We start from the raw sequence: 21424 nt of genomic DNA, 5'->3' as shown, positions 1-21424 counted from the left end.
CAGCCGCGCCCCGGGCCACAAGCCCCGCCCTCCGCGCAGGCGCACTGCGGCGCGGGCGGTCGCGGCAGGACAAGATGGCGGCTTCTTCTGTGTGCAGGGCGGGCTGCACGGCCGGGCGGGCCCTGCTGCGGGGTCCTCGGCCCTCCGTGAGTCACCGCGCCCGGCAGCAAGGGGGAGCGGCGGGGTGGGCCGGGGGAGGCTGGCGAGGGGAGCGGGAGGCCCTGCGGTGCGGTGCGGCTGCCGGGCCCGGCCGGCCGGAAAGGTCACGGGGACGCGGGCGGTGCGGTGCCGGGCGGGCGGCGGTTGCCATGGAAACCCGCGGCTTCCACCCTGCGTGGGGCTGAGCAGGGACCTGCTGTCTGCTCCCTGCTCCGCCCCGGCGCCGGGTTTGAGCGGCTCAGGGGGCTCTCTCCGGGGTTCCGACCCGCTGCAAACCTCAGGCGCTGCGGGGCTTCCTGGCTCTCCGGTGGGCGACAGGAGCTTCCCGGTGTAGGCGTTAAAGAGCTTGTCTGGGCCGGCCTGGCTGCCAGCAGCGTGCGTTCTGGAGCTGTGCCCTGCAGAAGGGAGCGCCTGTTCAGTGGTGATGGTGGCGTTTTCTTTTTAGGCAGCTTTACTGAGTCTGACAAGGAACCGAGGTGCTGCCACCTATGCCCAGACACTCCAGAATATCCCCGAGACCCAGATCACCACTCTGGAGAACGGTCTCCGTGTGGCTTCGGAGGAGTCCAACCAGCCAACGTGTACGGTAAGTTTTAGAAGCCCATTTAAATGGTATATAGATGAGGTTCTTAGGGATGTGGTTTAGTGCTAGAGCTAGGTTATGGTTGGACTCTATTTTCTTGAGTGTCTCTTCCAACCAAAATAATTCTGTGATTATATGAAAAGAGGTTAACGACTGGCTTCAAACAGTCAGGCGTGCCCGGTCTCCAGCTGGCCTTCCAAAACTGATAAACCCCTGTGTGAACTGAAGTGTTTGACACAGAGCTTGCCACTTCTCTTTATTAATTGGTCACACAAATGTCACAGCAGAAGGCCCAGCCTGGCTTTATCTTTTGCACTCAACAAGTTTTCTCTGCCTCACGCTTTTTGTGTAAGCAGGAAGTGACCAGTAGTAGTAAACTAGGAAAGGCTTTTGTGAAGCTGCTGGATAAAAAGCCAAAATGCGTATGAGAAACAGTTGCTGGTGCTTGTTCTTATTTTGGTGCTGCTAGTGCAGTGTTTGTGGTGGACACTTCTTGTCCATGCTGTTATATTTGTGTTACAAGGCTTGAGCATGCTGATTGTTCTCTTTTCTAACATACGTGCTTGATGTTTTTGCCGTTAGGTGGGTGTGTGGATCGGGGTGGGCAGCCGCCATGAGAACGAGAAGAACAACGGGGCTGGATATTTCCTGGAACATCTGGCTTTTAAGGTGAGGAGCTGTGCTGGGTCTGGCACAGGACTGCACGGAGAGCTGTTCTGAATACTCGCTTAAATATTAAGTTCTCGCTTCAGGGGCTGTAGCTGTTAGAAGAGCCTGTAAATGAAGTCGTCTGAGTCCCAGAGACTTTGCCCAGTGTATAAAAATAAACTTTAAAAGGCATCTAGACTATATGATCCTGTTTGTTTGAATATACAGCAACCTGCCAACATGCATGAATTGAGGCAACTCTTATTTACTAGTTGGTGTTTCCCCTCTTAAAGGAAAAAAAGTTGTAAGTAGCAAGTGAGACCGAGGCTGCGATTCCAGTCCCTGACGATCCCAACCACTGTGCAGCACACAAATGGGGCTGCGTTATGGAATTTCTTCAGGTTGGCAGGCAGAGCTCAAAGCATTGTTCCCCGTAGCCATTTGTTTTTCTTTGGTTTTCTTAGTGGACCAGCAGAGTTTAGAGGCTACAGTTCTTACTTTTCTAATAATGCTTTTGCTGAACAGCCCCAGGGCAGAAGGCAGCTAAGCCTGGGACTTGCTGACTCGAGTCCAGCCTGTGTCACCGCAGGCAACTACAGCATCTGCCTGGCTCCTTGGGAGATGAGTTCTGTGTTAGAAGAAGTCTTCAGTCTGTCTTCTGGCTTCCTCTGAATGTTACTGCCTGAATAGCTTGAAACCTGCTTATTTTTGGTTTAGGCTCGTTCTTGGTTTACTTCCACTGATGTGATCTTCAGGCAGTGTTGTCTCTCAGCATAGATCTTCTCCTTCCTCTCTTGGTTTTTGTTGGTCTTTCACAATACACTTCAACCATCTTTTAGTCAAAGTAAATAAGCTCAGCTTTAAGTCTCCTGCTTTTTCCACTTGCTCTTGGCTTTTATGAATTGTGTGATTTGTTTTATTGCTGTAGGTCTTCATTGTCTTTTTTTTCTTGGCTTTGGCTCTGCCGGAGAGGGAAATCTGTTCATTTCATAGTTGTGTTTCTCTGTTTACTTTTAGGGCACAAAGAAGCGTCCTGGCGCTGCCTTTGAGAAGGAGGTGGAGAGCATGGGCGCTCACCTGAACGCGTACACCTCGCGGGAGCAGACCGCCTATTACATCAAAGCCCTGTCCAAGGACATGCCCAAAGGTAGGATGGCTGGTGGGCAAAGCCTGATCAGAGGTGAAGGATGGAGCAAGCCCGTGTGTTCGTGTTTCTCCCCGGCCAGCATCCTTTCTAACAACAGAACGATGAATGAAGCTGTGGCTGAGCAGTAAATTGGAGGTTCTGTTGGTAGTTGAAGAGAGCATTGCTGTGACACAGTGCTTCAAGGCTACAAGTTCTTGTGTTTCTAAAAAAACAATTTTATTATGTCTGGCTGCACTGGATGGCGAGGAGGGAGGGGGAGCATTTGATAGTCTGTGGTTGTTAATGGAGCTGAGAAACCGAGGCCAGCGACAGCTCCTGCGTCAGGAGCACTCAGTGCAGCTTCTGCGAGTGTTGCTCATGCTCTGCACCACCATGTGCAGGCTCCTCTTTGGGTTGGTTTTATCCAGAAATGGTGATTTGAGTCAGAGCTGTGGGCCCTACTGTAGATGTGGGCTACGCTGTGAATGTCACAAGGTCTTTATAAGGATTCAGCGTGTTTCTGCATCAGTACCTGCCGCTTCTGACATACTTTGCCTCCTGCAGTTGTTGCTTTCACTGGCAGTGATGAGCCTTCCCCACGCAGTTTTCTGCCTCAGATGTGTGGTGTGTGTCTGGGAAAGGTCATGCTGGTGTCCTTGCTGATCACGCTGACTCCTTGTCCGAGTTTTGCAAGAAAAAGCAGGATTAGGGTTGTGTTAGTTTAGTGTGTGTGTGGATTGAATAAAAAAGAGTATCTTTTCATGTGGAAAAATAGATTGAGGGGAGGTTGATGAGATGAAAGCTAGCTAGCGAGTGAATAGTACATCAATAGCTGTTGACAAGACACCCCTTTTTAACATTCTAGACACGAGATAGAAATTGTTGGCCCTGAGGGTGGTGAGAGCCTGGCCCAGGTTGGCCAGAGAGGTGGTGGATGAACCATCCCTGGAGACATCCCAGGCCAGGCTGGACGGGGCTCTGAGCACCCTGAGCTGGTGAAGATGTCCCTGCTCATGGCAGGGGGGGCACTGGGGGAGCTGGGGAGGTCCCTTCAACCCAAACTGTTCTATAATTCTGTGAGCTGGCAGTGATGCTTGGCCAGCTGACATGGAGACTTCACACTAAAGCTATGGTAGTTGTCCTTCTCTGATGCGGTGGGAATGGGCAGGACTGATTTCTGTTATATTGCATCCCCTCCCCAGCGTGGTTTTCTCCTTGCAGCAACGCTGGGTGGCCATCAGGCAGCGGGATCGCTAATGTAGGAAATGTGTTGCAGTTGTAGAGCTCCTGGCTGACATCGTGCAGAACTGCGCGCTGGAGGACTCTCAGATCGAGAAGGAGCGCGGCATCATCCTGCAGGAGCTGAAAGAGATAGACAGCAACATGACGGATGTCACCTTCGATTACCTTCATGCCACTGCGTACCAGGGCACTCCGCTGGCCCACACTGTCGAGGGGACCACAGAGAATATCAAGTGAGCACCAGGCTGGATGTTGTACACAGCCCATGGGGTCACTCCCTGGGGTGCAGGGCTGCTGCTTCTCAGTCGTGGTGACTGCATGAGGAGAACAGTCTGTGCGCAGAGGTGATCTGTGCCCATGGGCCTCCACTTGTGTCTGGGCTGTGTTTTCCCCATTGGCGCTGGTGAAAGCGTAATGTTGCGCATGTTCTTCTCTCAAATCCCCCTTTTGCCAGATGGTAGGTTGGTAGGGCCAGGTTGAACCTTCTCCGACAGTTGTCAGTTTGACACCGTTAGAGACGTAAAGAGCTCAGGGTGCTTGTTAAAGCCGTAGCGTTGACCCAATGCCTAGTGGGTCCTGGTGGGTGGCTCGGTGACTAGGGTCAGTGCTCTGGTCTGTATTGAAGTCTGTCCTTAACTCCCCCTCTTGGTCACTGGTTTCCACTGCTCTAATTGCAGAACACAGAGAGAACACAGACAATGCAGTCTTGCTTCTAAAAAGTATTGTTACCCTGCAACTAAGAGAATCAGTGTCATCTACTGCTGTCTGCACTGTGAACTTGCTTCTCCTAAGCCTCTCATCCCTCATCTCAGAGATGCTGATTTACTAGGTCACTCTGTCTTCTTTCTAGGCACCTGACTCGAGCAGATTTAGCTTCATATGTTGATACTCACTTCAAGGCACCTCGTATGGTCCTGGCAGCTGCTGGAGGTAAGTTCTAGATCCTTATGATTCTGGGAAGCCTGGGTATTTTCAGACGCATGACCAAACTCCTCTCTCACATCTCTAATGTAAAATCAGACAATTTTGTTAAGTTGTTTACGACTGTAAATCTCTCTGTTTCCCATTGCCAGGTATTTCCCACAAAGAGCTGGTGGATGTAGCTAAGCAGCACTTCAGCGGAGTGCCTTTTACATACAAGGAGGATGCTGTGCCTGCCCTCCCGCGCTGTCGCTTCACAGGGAGTGAGGTAAAGTTGTTTTGCTCTGAAACAAAACAAGCAGCTGTTGCAAAACTGTTGAATTAACCTGAAACCAGTTATAGCTGCTTCTGGGGGAAAAAAATCTGTATATCACAGAGAAGCTGATGATGCTGTGTCTTCATAGTGCTCCCGTGTTCTGTTCTTGGGGCTCGTTGCCACAATGCGTTGGGTTTTAGATGGAACCAAAGTCCATTAGAAATGTGTTGCTCACATCCTCTGCTGGAAAACTCATATCAGAGCAGCTGGTTTGGCTCGGAAGGGGTAATACTTAGTTTGCCAGCCTGGCATTGCAGCAGGTTGCAGACAAAGGCACCGTGCTCATGCAGTTCTCCCCAGCTCCTCGATGATTTTCTAGATCCGTGCCAGAGACGATGCTCTGCCCGTGGCCCATATTGCTCTCGCCGTGGAGGGGCCGGGATGGGCTGATCCGGACAACGTTGTCCTCAGCGTGGCTAATGCCATCATCGGCCGCTATGACCGCACGTTTGGAGGTGGCAAGGTAAGAGGCTTGGGAGTGTGACAGGGAGAAGCTGGAGCCTTTTAATATGAAATATGGCAGAGGCTCTGGTTGAATGCGTGTTGTGGGAGGCTGTTGCAGTTACCTTCCAACTGTGAGGTGGTCAGGAGTTTCCTGGAAAGTAGGATAGAAGTGTAATCAAGGCTAATCCAGGACATGTCCTGAGAGGTGATGCTGGGAGATGAACTGAGTCTTCTCTGCGAAGTTTGGAAGAGGTTTAGCTGATGAATTCTCAGCAGCTTGCTCCTACCCTGACAAACTCACCGCTCAGTGGGGGTGGCGATGGGAGCAGGACAGAGCAGTCTGTAATCTTATGATGCAAGCTCGTCTTACAGCTGCAAAGCAGGTGGAACTTGTTTAAAACCCCAGCGTTACATCCATTCTCATCTGGAGTCTGTCTGGCCGGCATAACTGTGCCAACCCCTGCTACTGGGAGACCTTGAGCTTCCCATTTTCTCCCACTCCGTGTGCAGACCAGCTCTTCCTCTGCGGCTGGGGAAGGAAATGTTTTTGCTGGATGGACTATTAGTCCATTGTCTGTGGCTTTTCCACCAGTTAATCTCATCTGTTGACCACATGAAGGGCCTAAATTAAGCTCTCCTTTAGTAAGCATTCCACTCTGTCTTGTCTGTGGTCTTTGTGAAAACATCTCAGTTGGAAAGAATTTGGGCTGTGAGGAAGCTGTAAGACTGACATGGCTGGTGGTATCTCTTTATTTCCAGAATCAGTCCAGCAGGCTGGCGACGCTCGCTGTGCAGCATAACCTCTGCCACAGCTTCCAGACCTTCAACACCTCTTACTCCGATACCGGCCTCTTTGGTTTCCATTTTGTTTCTGATCCCCTGTCCGTCGATGACATGATGTTTTGTGCTCAGGGGGAGTGGTGAGTATAACTGCGCCAAAAACTCCTGGTGAAGAACTGACCCTCTTGTGGGAAGCTGAGCTGCCGGTGGGCTCTGAGGTTTTCAGAGAGCTGCGTCTCTGAGCGAATTCTCAGTAACTCGCATTCTGGTTAAGAGATCCTGGAAGCGGTTTCTGCAAATGTTGTAGGATGTGGCTTTTGAGGAGCTGTTTTAATCCCTTAGAGCTCTTCAGGTCTTTTGTTTGTGCTTCCAAGTGTTAGCACTGAGGCTTTGGTTTTTTTTATATACAAGCGAGATCATTCCTTAGGGACAAGGCTTTCCCAGGTGCCCAAGAGGCGTATCTCCGTTGTCTTGTTAAACTGAGCAAAGCAGGCAGAATTCCTGCCTGTTGTCCTGTGGCTGACAAATACCCTGCTGCTGGAGTCCCGCCAGCGTTTGGAGGCCTTCTGTCTGTCCATCTTATTGTTCATATGTACATCCCGGTAGCAGTTCGAGGCTACAGCTGAGATGCAGAGCCGAGCTGTGCCTGGAGCAGATGGAGTTAGTCCTTGCCCCAGAGACATTGCAGTTGGCAGGGGAGGAAGGGATTTCACAGCTGGAGTCCAAACAGACTCTGTAGAACTGTCTTGTTCTTTCAGCATCAGTTTCCACAGCAGCTTGCTGTGCATGGGAATAGCTGACATGCCTTCCCGCGTACCACAGACCACTCGCCGCTGCGCCTGATGGGCAAACTAGAGCTGGCACCAGGGCTGCTTAGACCTTTGTGAGTGTAACTCAGCGTGTCACCTGCTGGCCGATGTCCCCTGCCTGTCAGCTTGAGCTCTTGCCTCCTGCCATTGAGCACTCCACAGTTCTTAACTGCTCTGCAGTGATCACAAATGACTCTCAAGCCTGCAACAGAAGTGATGTTGATAATAACTTATTTCTGCAGATGCTTAGGAAAGGGAGGAATTCACTTTCTGTCCGAGCAGACGAACATCTTTAAGAACTTTAGTGATTTTTCCATCTCCTTTCCAGGATGCGTCTGTGCACGAGTACCACAGAGTCAGAAGTGAAGAGAGCCAAGAACTATCTCCGAAACGCCATGGTTGCTCAGCTGGATGGTACGTTCTGGTTTACGGATTGACCACTGTGCAGCTCTCACAGAGTCACTGCTTTTCTCTCTCCTGGGGAGCAGGAGCTCTGCTGGACATGGCGGTGCTGCTGGCAGGCACTGCGCAAAACTTCCTTTCCCTGCGCTGCTCCAGGCTGGCTCTGACTCGGTAAACTGAGAGTGAATAATGTGCTGCCTGGGGAAGTTAAAATTGAGACCCTTCAACTGGTCTGCCTTGGCTGGAACGCTTGGGAGACTGCTGAAACAATCTTTGTATTGCCCAGCTCCTGCCGGAGCTGCTTGGAGTGGTAACCATGACTTGTCCTTCATTAGAAGCAGGTTAACGGCTCAAGCTGCTTCTCTCTGCTTTGGCTGATGATCAGGCTGTGCAATTCTGGAAAACTTTCTGCTGTGCTGACCATGTGGTATCTTCTCCATCCAGGTACTACGCCGGTGTGTGAGAATATCGGAAGCCACCTCTTAAACTATGGACGCCGTATCCCTCTGGAGGAATGGGATGCCCGGATTGCGGTAGGTGCCCCTTTGTTTTGGTTGAGGTACCTGAGCATGGTTGGTGGCAGCATTTTCTGGCCTTAGTTTGCTGCAGTAACATGAGTTCTACGTATCCCTGAGTCAAGCTGCCTGGAGTCCAGGCCATCAGCTCACTGATACTGATACAAATCTGTCAGAACCTCTGGCATAGACTCGGCATATCCTGTGTCCCTGTGGCTGGATTCAGTCCATCCCAGAAAGAAGGCGTAAGCCATTGTTAAGCAGCACAACTGGAAATTCCTTTAACAATTTCCCTAGAGGTGTTCAGCATCTCGATTGCGTAGTTCTGCAGCTACTGTATCCCTTGGAAAGCTTCAGATTTTGAACTGCCTTGTCTATAGAATCATAGAATTGTCTTCTGTACCCTCAGAAGAATACGCTGTGTAGAACATGAGGTGTCCTCACAGACAAGAGCTGGACACTTGGTGCACATGGCCACCAAGGGTCTGACAATGTCGTCTTAGTGATCTTGCTAAGGAATGGCAACAGTAACTTCCGACTTTGAGAAATGCAAGTGTGCTAGAAGGGTCATTAATTGCTTGTTTGATATTTATTAGGCTGTTGATGCAAGAATGGTGAGAGAGGTCTGCAGTAAATACATTTATGACAAATGCCCAGCGGTTGCAGCAGTTGGTAAGTAGCGCACAACAATTAGTACATGGTAGCATAGAAGCCGGGAAGGAGTTGAGAGCTGGCTGGGTGAGCTGCAGTCTCACGTGTCTGTTCTGGCCTCCTGACCACACTGGCTCTTTGCTGGTGTCCTGCATCTGCACGTTTGATGTGCCAAGGCACGTTTGCCTGGAGATGGAACCCGCAGGTGATGGAGCCGCGGTGGCAGCATGCTGCTGGCTGTCCTCCCGCCTCTCCGCTTGCTGCGGAGCCGTGACTAAGATCGGGAGTCCCATCGCTGGGTGCGGGCCTGGCAGCGTCTGCCAGGTGTCCTCACCCTGGGGTCATGGTGCTTTATGTAAGGGAAGCGAAGGGGCCCGATTCTCTGGCGCTGCTCTGGCACGTCTGTCTCAACAAGGACAAATTCGTCTCAGAAAACCTGCCTGAGCAGATCCGCTCAGCTCTGCTGCCTCCTTCCTGTGCTGTGGATTCCCCTCCACGCAGCTGCTTCCCCTGGCCTTCAAAGCAGAGCAGCTTGGAAAAGGGTTTTTGAGCACAAGTTGGTGTGAACCGGCCAAAATCTCTGTGATTTGATGGCTCCCTGTATATCATACCTGTACTTGGAGCTGTGTTGAGCATTGTGGAGCAGTGTGAGAAAACAACCTATTAAACAACAAGTAACATTTTCTCTGTCAGGAGATGGCGGTTGCTCATTTTCCTGATGCAGGTTTGAGCTGTAGGTGCCTGTTTTTGCACAGAGCTGCTCCGGATTGTGAGCACAACCTGCTCTGCCACCATCTGCTTTCAGTCCATGGGGAACTGCACAGGGATTTTACCTACGTCTCCAGTGACTGACTCTCGTTCTCCTCACTCAGGTCCCATTGAACAGCTCTTGGATTACAACCGAATCCGCAGTGCCATGTACTGGATCCGTTTCTAGGACGTGTCCCTGCAGGCTGGAAAGGGCGAAGTTGTGTCCTGTGACAGGTTCCGCCTGGCTCTGAATGTCTTGTGCACCAGGGGCAGGATGAGTCCCATCAAAACGGCTGTCTTCTTGGTGTTAAATGTATGAAAATAAATATCCTATATGTAATCGGTTCTGCTCTGAGTTGACCATATTTTGCTTGGTCGTGTGTGTAGACATTGTTAATCTTGCCAAAACTGGTGAGGTACTGGTCCAGTCAGTCTCGGTTTGTCAGGGCTAATGCTAGGAACTTGTCTGTGTGTCTGTCCGCAGCTCTGCCTCTGTGCTGAGCTGGCAGCATTCTGGTTCAGAGGTCTTGTCTTTAGGTTGATCAAAGGAAGCTGGAGGGTGTTGGTCTCTGCTGCCAAGGAACAAGCACCAGGACCAGAGGAAACGGCCTCAAGTTGCACCGGGAGAGGTTGAGGTTGGATCTGGGGAACAATTTATTGCGGGCAAGGGCTGTTGGGCATTGGAACAGGCTGCCCAGGGCAGTGCTGGAGTCACCATCCCTGGAGGGTTGGACATGGAGATGAGGTTCTCAGGACATGGGGCAGTGCCAGGGGTGGGTTAATGGTTGAACTCTATGATCTTGAAGGTCTCTTACAACCAAAATGATTCTGTGATTTTTTTCCACGGGTACGAGGCTGCCCAGGGAGCTCGAACTGGTTCTCCGGTGCCTTTCTGTGCGCTGGGGCTGCAGCATCACTGCTTGTGCAGACCTGAGAACGAGCAGCCCTTGTCTGGAGGGATCTCTGTGATCCTGTCCCTGGCTGTGGTGTCAGTTTTCAGGCTGGTTGTGGCCCCGTTGTTGGAGTGATGGCCTCTGTGGTAGGGGCAGTTGCTGCAGCCCCTCTCTCCATCACCAGTTACAGGCAGAACTGGGTTCCCACCACTGCTTTGAGCTGGTGAAGGTGGTTGGCACAGCCTTGCCTGGTGCTGTCTCAGTTCCGTTGTCTTTAGCAGAGGTGGGATGGTGCGAGTGGGACAAACAAAGCCCGTATGGGGATGTGGTTCCTCTCATCCTAAACTCCCCAGTGAGCTGTAAACCAGCTCAGCAATGAGCAGAGATTGTTGTGGGTTATGTTGGTGTTTGTCTGCGCTTTCCTCTTGCAGCTGAGCCTCCATCTCTCCTGTCAGTGTCACCTGTGCTGTGGCTAAGGAGCTGCTGGCTGAAGTACCAGGTGACCTGCTTACACCTGGAAGATAATCTCTAGGTCTGAATAGCTGAAACAGCTGCCCAGCCCTTTCTACTTTGTCTGGTGTTCATCTGATTGTTGCTCCCTTGTCTTGCCTGCAGGAACCTGGAACATGACACAGAAAAGATGAGGCTGAGCAAGGGGGATGGAGAGATGCGTCCCAGCAGGTGGCACCACCCTGTCACAGCGGCCCTGGGAGCTGCCAGGTGCTCCTGCTGAATTTTTCTCTTTAGGATGAATCTCCCTGGGATTTTCATTTAGTTTCCAGGTGCTGCCCTGACAAGTGGGATTTAAATATAGTGTAAAAGTTTCGAGGAGTTAGTCATTACACCGGAGACTAATCCGGTGTACTAAATCATTTGTGTTGAATCTGGATTCTTGATGAGAGAGTCAGTGTGTCTGAACTCATTGCGGATCCTAGGCAAGTTTGAAACTGTTAAATGTTCTTGATGCAATTTGGATTTAACTATCCTCGCAAGCTCTGGCTCGTTACGAGTGCACCGAGGGCTGAAAAGCTGAACGAGCTCACGCCTCAAGCCTTGTGGAATCAGTAAACGTCTCTGTCTCGGTTTTGTGACTGCACTCAGACTGGAATGGTCTTTTGTTTTCCATTTTGCCATGTACCCCCTCAGGTGAGCTTCCAGGGTGAGAAATACAAGCAAAGGGAGATGTATTAATATATCCTTGCTTCAGCATTTCCTACAAGTTTTCTTCTCTGGAGGTATCTTGGGAATGGTTGTTTTCCTTGAGTAATTCCCCAGCCCTCCCTGTCCTAATTTGTCCAAGGAACAGATTCAAACCCCTCTGTGGTGCAGCTTTCCAAACAGCTCTGATTGTGTGCGGGCTGGCTGTGCCGAGCAGTGCTCCCAGCAGGACCAGCACCCTCCTCCTGCCCCACCAGCTCTGCCAGGGCAGCTGGGTCACGCAGCGCTGGAAGGTATTTTGTAGGTGCTGTTATCCATGTAGAAATCCGAGTATCTGGGGTGATCCTGACTCCGGACCGTGCCCTGGTAGCGGCACTGGGTGCACAGCGCTGCCTGCAGCCGGAGCCGGGCTGAGCCGTGCCCGGCGTGTTGGCATCTCCCGGCTGCGCTTCCAATGGCAGTCGGTGCTTCCAGAAACACGGGTGTCTCACCAGCTCTGAGGATGGAGGTGACAGTGAGACCATTGTCCCTGGGTAAAGAACAGGCAGACAGGCTGGGAATCGGAAGTGAGGAGACAAAACCCATTCAGGAGCGGAGAACATTGTTTGGCAAAGACACTCATGCCCAGAGCCTTAGCGAGGGGCTTGGTAAGTGTAACCTGGAACTGGTGAAGAGTTGGCAGGCGTTTGGCAGCCGAATCCCTCAGTGCCGGAAGAACCGAAGCTCTGGTCTCGTTGGCAGGTCTCTTGCTGTTGGAGCTGCAGGGGTGGGTTTCTGTTCCTCCACCAGAGCAGCCTCAGCCCAAGGGAATCCAAACTGGGGAACGTCTGACACGACAGAACGTCGTGGGCTAGTCCTTCTCCCAAAGCTTGACAAAGCGAGACCTTTCGCTGGACCTCTCCCGTCCCCGCGGTTTCCGCTGCCCAGGGAAGGACAGTGGCAGTGCCAGAGCAGGGAGTTGGAACCATCCCTAGAACAGGACAATCCCACTGAAACTGGAGATGCCCTGGGTGACCTGACGGATCTGTTTCCTGGCTCCCTGGACAATGCAGGATTGTTCAGCGGGGCTCTTTGACCAGCCTAGTTTTCAATGGCTTAAGTGTTTTATTTTGCTACTTCAGTTGGAAGGTTACTTGGGATCCCGTTAGACTGCACTGATAGATTTAGTTTGGTGTGTGAATCAGCTTTGCTCCCTCCCCTTTGCCGTCTGATCCACTTCAGGGAAAGTTCCCTCTTTGAAGCTGGCGCCTCCACCTGCCTGCAGGCAATCGCTTTCCCTCCTGCCACCTTGGCTGGAAGAGAGGAGGGTTTGCAAAAGAGGAGGCTGTGCATCTATCCAAGGCTCTGCAATGCCGCACAGCACCCTGGGGACTCTTTTTCCCTCCATACAAATCTATTCCAGGTACATAAACTGTGGCAGTGAAAATGGGGAGCGCTTGTGCTGAGCGTTCCAGGATCCCCTGGCGCTCGGTACCCCCAGCGTGGGGGATGTTCAGGGTGGATCTGGTTGTGCAGCCCCTTTGATATGTGAGCTGCTTGTTTTGGGATCCTGGCGCTTGCCAAGAGAGGGGCCACAGCAGGCGATTGTCAGGAGTTGCCTCACCTGAACTAATTACCACCCCTGGAAAGTACAGTTGATGATACTAATCATGGGTGCTGAGCCAAACTTGTCCTCGGGGAAGCTGCAGAGAGGCTTTCACAGAAATGAGAGACTTGGCGCCGTGCCCCTCGTTGGTGCCAGGGAGCTTTTGGGAAGAGAACCCGCTGCCCCAGGGCTGCTGCTCTCCCGCTCTCCGCTGCAAAACCGCAGTGGGAGCCATGGGTGAGCGGGTTTGGGAGCCATGGGTGAGCGGGTTTGGGAGCCATGGGTGAGTGGGTTTGGGAGCCGGGCCAGGGGAAATGCAGCTCCAACAGCTGGCAGATCCTCACACTGTGCCGACCCTTTGGTGCAGGGGTTGACCAAATGTCGCGGATGAGTGATTTAGGGTCCTGCTTGCCGCAGAGTGGTGTTTAAATCACTTAAAGCGCAACTTAACGGAGCTGAATGGCAAGGATTGCTCTATTACTTACTGCGTGGAGGAAATACAGAATCAGGGAAGAGTTGTTCCAGAGCGATTTCTGTGGGGACAGGACATGCGGAAGGGTAGAGAGAGGCCTTCCCGTTGAGTAATGGGGTTCAGAACAGACCCCCAGCTCTCTGAAATCCTCAGAGAGGAGTCCAGGTGTAGCTGGATCCAGTCTCAGCCCCAGACTTAATCAATGGTTCATGTCTAAGGGTTCAAGAGAATAAGGGAAAACATGTCAGGGGTTATATGCATTTGCACACCTGATTCTTTACATTGCTTGGCTGGGATTTCAAAATTTCACTATTCCGCATATCAACCTGCTTACGTCCCCTCCAGGGTCCTGGTGCCAGCTCGCTCCAACGCCTGGATCCCAGGTCTCTCAATGCAAACTTTTAGGCGTCGAAGTTTGTAGAAATAAGTAATTTAATGCAGTAGCACAGCAGCAGGGTCGGCTCGAGCCGGTGCCTTTGCAGAGGTCCCAGCCCAGCATAGAAATCCCCAGGTTTGTAAATCCTTACAGACTATTTACTTGCTCCCCACACTACGCATCGGTGCGTGCTCGGCAGACTCGCAGGTTTACCCTGCGCTTCACCTCACCCTCTGTGCGCAACGGCGGCTTCGGAAACCAGGGGAGAGGCACCCGGACGCCTATCCAGAAATCCCACTTTCCTATTCGGAAAAGGAAACGGCTCATCTAAAGCTTCATTGCGTGGAAAAGCCGGGGACAAAGGGCCCATCCAGGCCTGACCGCCAGCTACAACCGTCCCGGCTGCCGCGCGGACGCGGCGGCACCGCTCGTGCTCATTGTCTCAGCTCTGTCTTCCGTGGCGCGTCTGGAAGGGGGTGAATCTGAGCCCTGAACACCCTCATTAAAAGCTGCTTTGCCCCACACGCCATCCAAAGAGGACCCGTGGTTCTCACTTTTGCACACAAGTCTCTTTTTCTCCAGCTCTTTTCCTTTATGCGTTTTCCTTTCTCTGAGGTTTTTAGTGGGGCTGCTGGGCTGAGGTTTGGCTTTGCTGCCCTGGAGCCCATTGCTGGGGAAGCCCAGAAAACCAACTAGAAGTGCGTGGTGCCTGGAGGAGGATCTGCCTGTGTTCCTCACCTGCCCAGGAATGCAAAATGAAGCTCTTGGCCCAGCACTAGGCTGGGGTGTGAGCCTGGGGAGGTCCCAGCTCTGGTCTTCAGAGCAGGAGGGGTTTTCCATACAAAAAATTGTCAATGGGAGAAGTGCTGGTGCTGGATCGCCCACCAGATGTGCTGGATCACCCAGCCCTGGAGACGCCGCTCCTGCTTGGCACCACTCGGTTCATTGCGGAGCCTTCGCTGCGCTCTGCGGGTATTTAAGGCTCCATACGCTGCCTTGTCGTGAGAACCGCGGAGCACAGACAGCGTGAGGGCAGCAAAAGAAGCCGGATCAAATGCTACATGACCTGATTGGAGTGAGGCTAATTATGTAATTAAGATATTGAAACAGGAGCCTGAGTATCTGAGTGCTCTTCTAGCCTTGCCAAGAGCCCGCAGTGGGATGCTGAACTTTCTGATTTGTGCTGTGGACGCGGGTCCTGATGCTCGGTGCAATATGCAGAATGAAACCGCTCCGTGTGCGCTGCCCTCGGCACACGGCGATGCAGATGTGCAGCGTGTTTTGTAAAACAGCTCCGGTCCTGTGCATTATTTTCTGCTTTCCGTGTAACTTGGACAAAGCTGTAACAGGAACGTGCTGCTTCGCTCGTCTTTGTTGTATTTAGGAAAGAGCCAGCTGCCTCTTTGACAGGGGCATTCTTTCTTCCTTATTTGAATGTTTAATCTAGGGAATTAGAGTTGTTTTGCTTTGAGCTTTAGGATTTGGTGTATATTCAGCTTCAGAAAGCTGCATTCTGAGCTTCTTGAGTAGGTTTTAGCATTGTACGGTTTCATACTCACCAAATTCCATGACCTCTCCATCGAGCACATCGCTCTTGAGTAGCACTCGTAGCAACTGAGAAATGGAACTTGCAGGGTGTGATTTCCAGGTCAGGACTGGTGAAGCGGTAATTGCCTGTGGACACGGCAAGCGGGGCTGGAGCCTCTGGCGCCCTCGCTCGCCGAGGCTGCCCCGGTGTGCACAGGGGCTTCCAGGGAGAGGCGCAGGTTGAACACACCCCACGTTCTGGGCTCCACGTGGCGGTTCTGCATTTATTTCCACCCCTTTACCCCCCCAGCGCAGCTGCTGCGAGGCTGGAGGTCCCCGCTGCCCCCGGCTGCTCTCTGCTGTGGCTTCCCCTGCTTTGTTTACAGCTGTTCCAGATGTGCAGCACTTGGCAGGAGCCCCTATGACATGGGAACACGAGCATCCCCCGTTTCTGCCTCGCACGCGCGCGGTGACTCACAGGTGACCTTGCCCTGGCTTTGCTGAGCACCAAGGGGGCTGAGGTCCCCGGCTGGTGAGTCCCAAAGGTGGTGGGGGGTGAGAAATGGGACCCTGCATTCCTCCCTTCTCAGGGTGGGTGCAGAGGTGCTGCGGACATGTTTTCTGCAAGAAGCTGGGTGCCCCTCATCGTTGCTCCTCTGGAGATGTGCAGACTGAGCCCCTGCCCTCTGTGGGACCCTCCCCAGGGCTGCTCAGCCCCCCGCGCTCTGCAGCGTCCTGCAGGCGTCCTCGCGTGCGATGTCGCGGCCACCCATCCCGTGCCACCCCGTCTGTCTGCTCGATGGCGAGATGAAGTCATCCCGGGGGGGCCTGGGGCGGGCGGGAGGAGTTCCCATGGTGACAGACAGCGATTCACCCGACGGGGCAGGGTGGGTGCTTCATCCTTTTTATTCTTTTCTTCTGGAGTCGGGCAGCCGGCCAAAGAGCTGAAGGAGCGATGGCACAGCCTCGCGGGGGAGAGCGCGAGGACAAGTCTGGTCTTGCAAACCACACAAACCCCTCCGGAGCGCTGTCCCCCCCGCCCCCCGGTGCTGCCCCACAGGTAGGAATGACCCCAGCCCCTCCTGCAGCCTCGGTCCCCTGAGCACCGGCTCCCCTCGGCTTCCTCTCCACCCCAGCAGCCCCATGGCCAAACCTTTATCATCCTTCCCATGGGCTGTGGCTGCTGCGTGGAACACTCAGGGCAGCGTCCTGCAGCTTTTATAGCAGCAGGGGCTGTTACAACAGGACGAGGGGTGATGGTTTTGAACTAAAGGAGGGAGATTCAGGCTGGATGTGAAGAAGAAATTGTTGCCCTGAGGGTGGTGAGAGCCTGGCCCAGGTTGGCCAGAGAGGTGGTGGCTGAACCATCCCTGGAGACATCCCAGGCCAGGCTGGACGGGGCTCTGAGCACCCTGAGCTGGTGAAGATGTCCCTGCTCATGGCAGGGGGGGCACTGGGGGAGCTGTGAAGGTCTTTTCCAACCCAAACTGTTCCATGAGTCTGTGTAGCTGGGGTACCCCAGTACCTGCCCCCGTCCCTGGCCCTGCCTGTCCCGGGTGCACCCGGTGCGAGCTGTGCCGTCCCCTCCCTGGCGGAGCTCATACCCGCGATGCTCCCACGGCCCCATCAGGTGCCCCTTGCGCAAGGAGCGGCCAAGCCCCATGAGGAGCGGGACGGGGGCTCTTTCATGAGCCCTGCCAGAGGTTTATATGGAGCCTGCAGGTAGTTTTTTAGGGGGTGTTGGTGCAGATTGTGAAACACTTTAATAAAGGCGGAGAGGAAGTGTTGAGCAACCGCACGTCCTCCCAGCAGCCAGAGCTGCATCCCAGATGCCAAAGTAGGGCAGTGAGAGCGGGATCGGCCAAACGGGGAGCGAGGAAGGGGCAGCCGCGCAAACTGCTGCTGTGCAGCTCGGGAGCGGGTCCCTGTCCCCATTCACTGGTGAGCACGGGCCGGGTGCTGCTCTGCCCGCGCTGCCGGTGCCTCTGCCCACGATGCAGCAGCAGGAGGGCTTGTGCACGAGCCATTAGTGACTCGTTATTTCCATCTCTTGGGATGCATCCCATAGCCAGATTAGTCCCCAGCTGGCCCCGTGGCCCTGTGTGCCATGTTGGGAGTCACCATTTCCCAGCCCTGGGAGGGGGAAAAGCTCAGTGTGGGGCAGCAGAGCAGCCCCCGTGCGCAGGGATGGTGGCCCTGGGTGCCCTGTCCCCCTGCACCGGCTGCTCTAGGGTTGGGGGAGGAGGGATGGGGCAGCTGCAGCTCCCCGGTGTTGGTTCCCCTCTGGTGGGTGCAGGGTGCTGCGGGGTTTTGGAGCTGGTGGGCAGCTTGTGCCTGCATGTGGCAAGGGCTGCGGTGCTGCCGGCAGGTGCCCTGGCTCTGCAGGGTTGGGCTCCATGTGCTGGGCTCCTGCAGGTTGCAGATGCCCCTGGGTCAGTCCCATTCGAAGCAGAGAGCAACAGAACCATCCTGCTCACGGTGCTGGTGAGCGTCCCCGGGCGCAGTGCTGGGCTCCTGCATGTCGCTCGGGTTCCCTGGAGCCACAGCATTCCTCCCGCCCTGCCCCCGGCAGCCAGGCTTGGCGCAGAGCAGCAAGCGCTGTGTGAGGGCAGGAGCAGCCCCTGGCCCCGTGACGGCCCCCCCAGCACCCCATCTTCATGCAACACCTTCCTGGAGGGATGCTGGTGGCAGCTCCAGGCAGCCAGAGCCGTGGCGCATTGGCGCTCACAGGTAAGATGATCTTCTTGCCTCCCCAGCGCCGCAGGGAAGCCCCGGTGACCTGGCCTTGCCCCAAGCTGCTCTCCCAGGGGACACAGTGGTAGGAACGCCACCTTTCACCTCTGCATCCACCGCCGGCCACGCAGGTCCGTGGGGACCCTCTCAGGGCTGGGCGGCACCCATGGGCGCAGGCGCCGGGTGCAGACGGGCACGGGCTGGCTCAGCCGCCCGGCGTGTCTCATCACGCTCCACTCACCACGGCCCCAGCCCACACATGCCCTGAGCGCGTGTGCCGTGAGCTGTCGGCACTCGCTCGGCTTTTCCTTCATCTTCTCTTTCCTGCCGCCATCAGAAGGGAATCAGCCCCCTCTGTTCCACCAGCCCTGGCTCTCGTGCCCTGATGGGTCCCTGGGTGCACCCCCAGCTCTGGGTGCTGGCGCTGCCTGCAGACCCTGGGGTGCCTCAGTCCACAGTGTCCCCGGGGCAGGGAATTTGTCTGCCCCTGTGAAGAGACAGGAGTTTCCCTTCCATGGTAGCATGTGCTGGGGCATCTCTGGGACATGTGCACCCCGCAGGGCTGTCAGCACGGGGAACGGCAGCACTGGCCCCATGCAGAGGTGCTGGGGGAGCTTTGCTGCATCTCGTCCCTGCCTTTCCACCCTCTCCCACATCCCCATCCTCAGGGCTAAGCCAGGCTTATTGTACAGAGCCGGGTCCCTGCTGCGGGTGGGAGCTGCGGGGCTGGGAGCAGCCCGTGCCTTAAGGAGTTAAGAAGCCAGATTCCTGCGGGATGAGCCAGGCTGCATGGGTGGCCACTGTGCACTGTACAGCGTGTCACCTTCACGGACACTTCAGCCCCTGTGTCCCCAACAGCCACCCCAGCTGCGATGCAGCCTCTCTGGGCATCCCAGCATCACCGGAAGCCCAGCCACAGGATGCAGCTAATGAAGGTCGCTTGTTAACTAGGGACTCTCGAGCCCCATGCAGTGCTGCTGGCTCCTCATCCTGCTGCCATTGTCCCCACTGTCACCCTCCCTTTCTGGCATGCTGGCCCCGTGCCGTTGCAAAGTGCCGCTGGCCCTGGGCAGAGGCCTCACAGGGCCAGGCTGTCCCCTCCCTCACTGTCCCCAGAGCCAGCCTGGACTCTGTAGTCGGGCTGACCAAGGCTGCCTGACTCAGCCAAGGGGGGGTGACATCCCCGCGGTGTCACCGCTCCCTCCCTGAGCCCTGTCTGTGCACAGCAGGGCCTGGCCCCAGTCCAGCGCAGCTTCGTGAGATGCTGGTGTGCGGCCACGCCGGCAGCAGCCTCCAGACACAACAGTTTATGGGCAGGAAAATCTTCTCATCTCTCCACAGCAGCTGTGGGGGGAGCCGAGGCACACACCCCGCATGGGGAGCCCTGGTGGGGGGCACAGCAGGCTCAGCCCAACCCCAAAGCTGGCTGCGTTGGGACCACTTGTCTCCATCGTCCTTCAGCCACCAGAGCCTCCTCGCTGCTGCCCCTGCACCCACCATGTGCCCTGCAGCTGGGAACATAGAATCACAGAGTTATTTTGATTGGAAGAGACCCTCAAGATCATCAAGTCCAACCATTAACCCACCCCTGGCACTGCCCCACGTCCCTGAGAACCTCATCTCCATCTGTTCAACCCCTCCAGGGATGGTGACTCCATCACTGCCCTGGGCATCCGCCTTGCTTTGGTCATCCCCAGAGCTGCCGGGCTGAGAGGGCAGCTTACCCATCACAGTTTTACCCTGACGTGACATTTTGCTTCCTTTTCCTGCAGGGATGTGGCTTTGGGCTGCAACAGGATGGGGGGTGCTGGCAGATGTCCCCTTCGGTATGGAAGAGCTGGGGATGTGCTGCCCATTCTCCCTGCAAGGCGCAGCTGAAGGGCTGGCACTGCTGAATCCCATCCCAGAGCCCCAGAGCAGGCCACCAGCAGGTAAGAGGTGACCAGTTCTCTGCCCTGGGCTTGCTACAGAGCCCTGGGGGGTGACATAGAGGTGTCTGAGGTCACGCCATGAGCATGATGCTGGCCCTCCAATGCTCTCCCTGAGCGGGCTGGTGACAGTGACAGGGCTCCACGTCCTCTGGGTGCTGCGGCAGGGAGCCAACAGTGGTTGGTGCTGGGAGACACTACTGGAGCGTGTCCCAGCTGGTTCCCCCTCCGGCCAGCTCCTCCTCCCCTCGCCCACCGCACTGCCAGCCCCCTGCTGCTCCCCTCCACCCGAAAACCCCCACATTTGAGCGCTCCCTTCCAGCAGCCCTGGAGCTGCCCCGTGCCTCTGCAAGCTTTGATCAGCGTTAGTGGAGAGGAGTCACCGCAACTTGGGGCCAGGCCAGATGGAAGATGGGGAACCCCGAGCCCGGGCTGTGGAAATAAGGACTGGTGGCCTGGCTGCTGGCCCACCAGGCTCGGGAAAGGGCCGAGGGATTTTTGGGCTGTTCCCGGAGGGACGGGCGTGCGGCGGCGCGGGGCGGCTGCGTGAGTCACTCGCACCTGGTACTCTCCTGCATGAGCAGCACCATCCCGCGCCCGGGGCCGCGGATTCCTTCCCCAGCCCTGGTATGCAGTGTGGGGGGGCAGCTGGGAAACACCACAGTGGGGGAGGCATTCTGTTTTGGGGACCAGAAACCAGAGTTTTTGGGGACCCAAACCCAGAGTTCATGGTTGGACTCGATGATGTCTTCCAACCGAAGTGGTTTTATGGTTCTATGACCCAGCATCCCTGCGTGCCCCCCTCCTGTGCCAGCACCAAAGGGATGCTGCTGACAAGATGGTCCAGATGCTCCTGAGCTGCCAGGGTGGGGAGCGGAGTTTGGGGACACCCCCACACTGGTGCCTGTCACGTTCCTGCGGGCTGGGGCCGCAGACAGAGCCCTCTGCACAGCTGCAGCACATCGCTGCCCCTGCCTGCGCTGCCCGCCGGGCACTGCTCCTTAGCCAGGGCAAGCCCCGGCCGCCCGTGCCCCGCTGCCGACGCTGCGCCGTGGGGCTGCTCCGCCAGCTCCGGGCCCTGGGCCAGCTGCAGAGCCCTTGGCAGACCTCTCCACTCTCCCTGTTTAACGAAGCCCCTTGTCTAATTAGGGCAGGCCGCCCTGCCTTCATTAAGCGAGAGCTCTGGCGGGAGGAGGGTCTGGGGACAGTCCTGACCTGGGGATGCTGGACCCGTGGCCAGACCTGCATTGCCAGGGTGAGCAGGGGGAAACTCGTGGCCACGGTGAACTTTGGAGCCGGCTGGCCAGGTTTGGGGGCCAGGGCTGGGGCCCAACAAGAGGAAGGCTAATGAAGAGGAGGGGATGCACTGCTTGCTGCGCCTTTAAGAAGAGTGGGGGCATCACCGC

At 55.3% G+C, this 21424-nt stretch overlaps 1 protein-coding gene across 1 annotated transcript; it reads left to right on the top strand.

Moving 5' to 3' along the window:
• The first annotated feature begins 33 nt into the window (after positions 1-33).
• UQCRC1 (ubiquinol-cytochrome c reductase core protein 1) lies at positions 34-9686 on the top strand. The gene is made up of 13 exons (XM_082060400.1): positions 34-146; positions 605-745; positions 1325-1411; positions 2408-2537; positions 3793-3991; positions 4609-4688; positions 4832-4947; positions 5315-5458; positions 6199-6359; positions 7357-7442; positions 7875-7963; positions 8542-8617; positions 9469-9686. The coding sequence occupies exons 1-13, from the start codon at positions 75-77 to the stop codon at positions 9531-9533; spliced, it is 1446 nt and encodes a 481-aa protein (XP_081916526.1). The 5' UTR covers positions 34-74; the 3' UTR covers positions 9534-9686.
• Positions 9687-21424: the final 11738 nt, after the last annotated feature.

This window comes from Streptopelia decaocto (assembly GCF_964273445.1).
Source record: "Streptopelia decaocto genome assembly, chromosome: 8".
Taxonomy (NCBI): domain Eukaryota; kingdom Metazoa; phylum Chordata; class Aves; order Columbiformes; family Columbidae; genus Streptopelia; species Streptopelia decaocto.
This window is presented reverse-complemented; position numbering and strand designations above follow the sequence as displayed.